Source organism: Elephantulus edwardii, unplaced genomic scaffold (assembly GCF_000299155.1).
Source record: "Elephantulus edwardii isolate Elephantulus edwardi_28Jun2011 unplaced genomic scaffold, EleEdw1.0 scaffold00318, whole genome shotgun sequence".
Classification (NCBI taxonomy): domain Eukaryota; kingdom Metazoa; phylum Chordata; class Mammalia; order Macroscelidea; family Macroscelididae; genus Elephantulus; species Elephantulus edwardii.
In genome coordinates this window covers 2,472,072-2,479,798 of record NW_006400068.1, presented here as the reverse complement: position 1 = coordinate 2,479,798, position 7,727 = coordinate 2,472,072, and the positions used below count along the sequence as shown (strand labels likewise).

The following is a 7,727-nucleotide window of genomic DNA, read 5'->3' as shown; positions in this document are numbered from 1 at the left end:
TTCTTCTCAGAGTCAGCCATAGCTTACTGTGATCCACACAGTCAAAAGCCTTTGCGTAGTCAATGAAGCACAGATAGGCATTATTATGGTATTCTCTGCTTTCTGCCAAGATCCATCTTACATTCGCTATAATATCCCTAGTACCACGACCTCTTCTAAATCCAGCCTGCAAATCTGGCAGTTCCCTGTTGACATACTGCTCCAAACGTTTTTGGATAATTTTCAGCAGAATCTTGCTTGCATGTGATATCAATGATATTGTTCGATAATTTCCACACTCTCTTGACTGTCCTCCGGATTTCCTGGCGCAACTTAGTGAGCACATCCAGGGCAGCGTCTGTGTTGAAATAAATCAATTGGTATGCTGTCAACTCCTGGAGTAGCTTTTCCATAATTACCACCTTCACCATGAACCTCCATGAGTTTGTGCAATTCAAACTTGAGGTTCTTCAGCAGTTTCACTTTTCTAATAAGTCCATCATGTAGAGGATAAATAGACTGGCAAGCCTTTTCTGTGACCTTTCCAATGCTGTCTAGAATCAGTTTATTGGCCATTTCTTTTAAGTCATGTGGCTGCACCTCTCAGGTCATCATTTCTATCATTTTCTTTCTGATTTGGCAGTCTTGCTGGTGCCGAGTATGTTCCTAATTTGATTTTTGAGGTTTTTGTGGGGTTTTTTTTTAACCATCACACAACAGACGAAGCAGATAACCACCAGTAGTCTTGATATCAACATGAGCTTCAAATTATGGTCTGCCGTTTTGGTTTTTTTAACCATGGAGCACATTTTGTCGCGAGTAATTGTGATCCATGCCATGGAAGATGGTGAGGCATTTTTTGCCTGAACATCCTTGGTAATTAGCTTGACTTTTCTAAATGCAGTCTCATAATTTTGCAAATCAGCAAGGCTCACGTCTTTTTAAAACATGATTGTTGAGTCCATCAGATGCAATTTTGGTTCCCTGAGTTCTTGTGACTAGTGTCTTCCCAATATTTCTTCTATTAAACATAACTGGTGCCTTTACATCATTCCAATCTTTCTTAAAAAATTGATCAGCCACTTTCTTCTTGGCTCCTTTATTGCCACCTTTTATAAATGCTTGTTCTTGCCAGCCACCATGGTGGTGCTCAGCCAAAAAACTGATTCTCAGATTTATAAGAGTAATTTCTTTTAACAGAATTTCCTCCTCTAAGGCAGTGAGTACATTTTAAATATTTGTCTCATATCATGAACAATGTTGAGTTGTTGTTAGGTGTCAGCAAATGGAGTATGACTCATAATGACCCTGTGACCGACAGATCTGAACCCTATCCTATCCTGTGTCATCCTCACAATCTGTGATACACTCAAGTCCATTCCTGCAGTAATTGTGTCATTCACCTGGCTCATCTCTTGCTGTCCCTCCACCTTTCCAAGTATGATGTCCTTCTCCAAGAAATAGCCTCTCCTAGCAACATGTCCAAAGTAGGTGAAAGATGAAGCTTCACCATCCTTGCCTCCAAGAAGCACTCTGGCTCCACTTCTCCAAGGCATATCTGTTTGTTGTTTTGGCAGTCCATGGAATATTCAGTAGTCTTCTCCAGCACTACAGTTCAAAGTCACCCATTCTTCTGTGATACTTATTCATTGTGTGGTTTCCATAATGAAGGTTACTCATGAATCTTCAATCCTGATGCCACATTTTCTTTCATAGAGTCTGGATTTTCAAATGTTTTGTGCAGTATACAGATTCAATAGGTATGGAGAAGGACTGCACACCTTTCCTAATTTTTATCCATGTAGTGTTCCATGCTCTGTTCACATAGCAGCCTCTTGATCTATATATAGGTTTTGCACAAGCACAAATAATTTTCTGGGATTCCATTTTTCTGTGTTAGCCATATTTTATTATGATCCACAAAGTCAAATGCTTTTGCGGTCACAAAAGTGCAAATACACTCAATATCAGCAGTCAAAAGCAGGCCAGATACTGACTACGGAACAGACCATCAGTTACTTATGTGTAAGTTCAAATAGCAAAGGCATTTGACTGTGTGGATCATAACAATTTTTGGCTGACATGGAGAAGAATGGGAGTCCCAGAGCACCTAATTATGTTCACGTGCAACCTAGACTAAGAGGCTGTTGTGTGTTCAGAGCAGGAGAACACTGCATGGTTGAAAGTTAAGAAACGAGTGTGTCAGGTTTGTATTTGCTCTCCATACGTATTTAATCTGTATGGTGAGCTAATTTTTTGTGAAGCTAGACTTTACAAAGAGGATTGTGGCATCAGGATCAGAGGGAGACTCAGAAATAACCTGCATTATGCAGATGACACAACTTTGCTTGCTGAAAATGAGGAAGACTTGAAACACTTGCTGTAGAATATCAGGGTATGCAGCTTTTGGTGTGGATTACATCTCAGTGTCAAGAAAGCAAAGATTCTTGCCACTTGACTGATAGGCACCGTCATGATGGATGGAGGAAAGATTGAAATGGTCAACAGCTTCCTCTTACTTGGATCCACAATTAACTCCCTTGGTACCAGCAGTCAGGAAATAAGGAAATGCATTGCACTGGGAAAATCTGTTAGTGACCTCTCCAAATTACCAAGGAGTAATGATGTCCATTTGAGGACTAATGTACATTTGATTCAGGCCATGGTCTTTCTGATCACTTGTTATGCATCTGAGAGCTGGACCGTGAATAGGATGACAAGAATCATTGAGGCCTTTGTGCTTTTGTGGTGGAGGAGAGTACTGAACATCCCATGGATGGCCAAAAGAACAAATATGTTGTAGAGAGGGCGCAGCCAGAGTGCTCTTTGGAGACAAGAATGATGAGGCCTCACCTCACATACTTTGGGCATGTTGCTCAGAAGGACTGTTCCTTGGGGGAAGGACATGATGCTTGGAAAAGTGGAGGATCAGTGAAGGAGAGAAAGATCTTTGATCAGGTGGTTTGACACAGTGATTGCCACAGTGGGATTTAGTGTGTCAGGAAGTGTAAAGATGCCACAGGATAGGACAGGGTTCAGAGAGATGTTCATAGGGTTGCCATGAGTTGTCCTTGACTCGATGGCACCTAACAACAACAACAACAGGAAGTTCGAATTGAAGCTGAAGGAAATGAAATCAAATTCATGAGAACCAAAATGGGATCTTGAGTCTGTCATACCTGAGTTTTAAGAATAGGTTTAGAAGCATTGCACACCAGATCAGAAACCAGATGAGTTACGGAATGACATCAAAGATACCATCCATGAAGAGAACAAAAGAGTACTACAAAGACAGAGAAGAAAGGAAAAAAACTAAAGTAGATGTGATAAGAGATCCTGAAAATGACACCAGAGCATCGAGAAGCCAAAACAAAGGAAAGAAATGCTGAAATAAAAGAGTAGAACAAAAAAAAAAAAAAAAAAGAGCAGAACAGAAGCTTTCAAAAGGCAGCTCAGGAAGACAAAGCAAACTATTCTAACGGAATGTGTAGGCCTGGGATTGGAGCCTTAAAAAGGGTTAAAAAAAACCCTTAAAAGGGGTTAAAAAGCTCAAAAACCTGGATAAAAGCCTTCAGTTGTAATACTTAGAGATGCTGTAGGCAAAAATCTTGAATGATGAACAGTGTTAGGATCTTTTAAATCTTTTCAGAAACTTGATTATTTTTATAATGAAGCTTTACCTCTTTACATTTTTAAGAATGAAAAATAATTTGAGATATTTCTGGTACACATGTTTCATAATGCCATTTCTAAATGTTTACTAATAAAGCATTTCCTAACTATTTGTCCCCTGGTAACTAAAATTGTACACCTAAGCCTAGAGATGAAATTTGACAGTGTATTTAATATGGTTAATTAGGAGTCCTGGTGGTAAAATAAGATACTTTACCGTTAATTCAAAGGTCAGTAGTTCAAACCCACCAGCCACTGAGAAGAGAAAGATATAGCAGTTTGCTTTTATAAAATTTATAATCTATGGTAAGCTCTGGTGGCCTACTGGCAAGAAGCTGCTCTGCAGTCTCAGAGTTGAGCGCTTCAAATCCACCAGATGCTCAGCTGGAGAAGGAGGGAAAATCACCCCCTCTGCCAGCCAGATCCAGTTTGACAGTACACAAACAAAAATAATAAAAAAAATTTAAAAAATTTTTAATCTGTAAAACCCTGTTTTACTTTGTCGTGGGATGGAATCTACTCAATGGCAACAGGTTCAATTTGATTAATTAGAAATACCGAAATTGTTAAAATTAATGAATAAAACAAAATAAGATAATTCTGAGTAGAGCCTATCAAGTATGTCATAAGTTCATACTTCATTTTTCCTTTTATTAGCAGTAAAGTAGCTACAAAGTGTAAGTTATCAACTATATCCTGGAAACATACCACTTTTATTCCATCTTTTTCTGGGATAAATATTTAAGTGTATTGATTTTTTCTTTTTTACATTTAATTGCAATTTGAGTGAAAGTTTACAGAGAAAATTGGTTTTCTTCCAACTATTGATACACATTTTGTTTTCTATTAATTACAGTACCCACACTGTAGTTGCACTTTGTGCTCTAATTCTCATTTCCATTAATTCTCTGTCCTATCCTTCAGTGCCCTCTGGCCTTTGTCTTTGGGCAAATTGCTGCTCCTTTGATCTGATATGGTTGGTTATTCTCAGGAGTGAGGCTACTCGGCTGTTACTGGTCACCATTATGTTTTTCTGTTGTTTGACTAAAAGTTGAACCAGCAGGGGGAATTTTGTTCCAGCTTCAAAACTTGGTGGATGATTATTTTGTAAACAAATAAAAAGCCCTCCTCAAAATGATTACCTTCAAGTTGATTCATAATTGATCCTCCAGAGAGCTTTTGGGAGACTGTCACTCGCCAAGGAGGAGATTGTCCATTTTTCTCCCTTAGAGCTGCTGGTGCATTTGAACTACCAGAGAGGCACCACCTTTGTTAGTAGCACGACTCCCTACAAAGTTTGCCACCAGAGCTCCCTTTTTAAAACTAAAGATGAATCTATATCAATTTTATATTTTTCCTTCCTATCTTTGTGCATATTCAGGAGTTATTATTTCAGAATGATATAAAAGATTTAGTGATGAAATTTTATGAAATAAATTTAAGTTCACCATTTTATTTTAAGATAAATGTTCCTGAGGAACATTTTTATATTCATATATTTTATCTGTTTTAAACAATTTATAGAGGATAGTTTATTCTCTTCTCTGATTTAATATGTGCAGTATGTTGACATATGATGGCTGAAGTTTGACTATATTCTAGGCCCTTGCATATGAGACAGTAATGAAAATACTTAAGGCTATTTAGAAGATACTCTGGTGGCCTAGGTGTAAGGAGTTGTGCTAGCAACTGAAAGTAAAGTGATTTGAATCCACCAGCTGCTCTGAAGGAGAAAGAACGGCAGTCTCCTCTCATGTAATTTACAGCCTCTGAAAACCTACTGTAGGGTTTGCTGTGAGTCGGCTCTGACTTGATAGCCTGAAACAACAACAAGATGATTAACATAATGGTAGAGTGGTTAAGCAAGCACTTGGCTGCTCACTGAAAGGCTGGTGATTGGAACTTATCCAGCAGTTCCACTCTGCCATATGAGGGCACTCTGTGTCAGAATCTGCTGGATGGCAGCCCGCAGAAATTGTTCTCTCACCGCTCATATGTTTTAATTGACAGTTTTAAATAACTGTATTCTGGTTCTTTTCAGGTAAATAAACATGTCAAATTTACTGCCAAAGAGCTTTATGATTGTGTTTCACAGACTGAGTATCGGTAAGTCATAACTATCTTTATGTTACCATAGGAAAAAAATTTTGCTACATACAGCACCATTCAGTTGTGGTGAGGTTTTAATTTTGTTTTATCATTTCACTACAGTAGATTTTGTTTTGCTTTAATAACTGCAACTATATTTTTTTACATAAGTAAAGCCTTAGTGTTATGTTTCTTTTGGGATTTATCCCCCCCTAGCCTTTAGAAAAATCCAGATGTTTGTAAAATTTTACTACTGATTAGAGTGAATTGTATTGTGATGTGAGAAGGACTTGAAATGCTTGCTCCAGAAGATTAAGGATTACAGCCTTCGGTATGGATTACATTTCAACATCAAGGAAAAAGGTCCTCACCCATGGGCCGAAAGGCAACATCTTGATAGATGGAGAAAGGATTGAAATTGTCAGTGATTTAATTTTGCTTCGATCCACAGTCAGCACTCTTGGTACCAGCAGTCACGACATTGGGCAAGGCTTCTGTCAGGTTGTTTTCCAAAATCTTAAAGAACAGTGGTATTGGCTTGAGATGGTCCTGATTGAGGCTATGGTCTTCTCAATCACTTAATATGTATTTGAGAGCTGGACTGTGATTAAAGATGATAAAAGAGGAATTGATGCTTTTGAACTGTGGTGTTGGGGAAAAGTACTCAATATCCCACAGACTGCCAAGTGAGCAAATATAAATGCCTTGGAAAAAGTCAGTGCTTATTCGAGGCAAAGATGGTGAAGCTCTGTCTCACATATTTTGGGCCTGTTGTTAGGAGAGACTATTCCTTGGAAAGAGATGCCATGCTTGGAAAGATCAATGAGAGAGAGGAAGATCCTCACGAGATGATTGCCACAGTACTACAACAAGGGCTCCAGTGTGTCAGAGATGATGAGGATGGCACAGGACTAAACAGGGTTCAGATCTGTTCATAGGATAGCTATGAGTCATACTCTGCTTGATGGCAGCCTAACAACAATGATAATCATTATTGTTTTTACAGTATTATAATAAATGTTATTGGAACCTGTGAGTCAGAACCAACTCAACTGATCTTCCATGTGGGTTTTCCGAGGCTGTAAATTGTGCGGAAGGGTATTTGCTATCTTCCTCCTGTCGAGCAACTGGTAGATTTAAACTACCGGTCTTTGGGATTGCAACTCCTTAACACTGGGCCACCAGAGCTCTCTAATAATTATCATCCCTTGCTCATGGATAGGAAGACTCAAAATTGTGAAAATGACAATACTACCAAAGGCAATTGACACCTTTGATGCAATCCCAATACAAAGACCAATTCCATTCTTCAATGAGATTAAAAAGGCAATCTCCAATTTCATTTGGAATGTAAAGAGGCTCAGAATAAGCAAAGCACTCCTTAAAAATAGAAAAAAGGTAGGAGACATCTCACTCCCTGATTTCAAATCCTACTTCACTGTCGTGGTGGTCAAGACAGTGTGGTACTGGTATAATGACAGACATAGATCAGTGGAATAGAATTGAGAATCCAGAAATCAGCCCGTCTACCCATGGTCAAGGAGATGAAATCAGTAAAGTGGGGAAACGACAGCCTTTTAAACAAATGGTGTTGGCAAAATTGTAAAACTCTATGCAGAAAACTCAAGCAAGATCCACATCTCACTCCATATACAAAAACCAACTCTAGGTGGATCATGGGCCTAGGACTAAAACCAAGGACTATAAACTTCCATTAAAGGAAAGCTTGGAAGAACTCTAGAAGTCCTAATCCACAACATCAATGGTCTTCCAAGCATCCTGGAAAATCTACAACCAGAAGAGGATAAAAGAGATGAATGGGACCTTCTAAGAATCAAATCTCTATGTACATCCAAAAACTTCTCCAATAGGGTAAAAAGGAAGCCACAGATTGGGAAAAAATATTTGGCAATGACATGTCTGACAAAGGAATTATATCTAGAATTTATAAAATACTCGAGCACCACAACAAGATAAAAGTAAATAAC

At 38.5% G+C, this 7,727-nt stretch overlaps 1 protein-coding gene and 1 pseudogene across 1 annotated transcript in view; one reads left to right on the top strand and one right to left on the bottom strand.

Moving 5' to 3' along the window:
* Positions 1-1,121, bottom strand: part of LOC102864292 — a 4,901-nt pseudogene extending 3,780 nt beyond the window's left edge.
* The window catches only part of SWT1 (SWT1 RNA endoribonuclease homolog (S. cerevisiae)), a 147,069-nt gene that overhangs the window by 116,546 nt on the left and 22,796 nt on the right, over positions 1-7,727 (top strand). Inside the window, exon 17 of the mRNA XM_006901321.1 lies at positions 5,693-5,757. Within this exon, the coding sequence (XP_006901383.1) occupies positions 5,693-5,757 (65 nt within the window). The remainder of the gene's footprint in view (positions 1-5,692; positions 5,758-7,727) is intronic.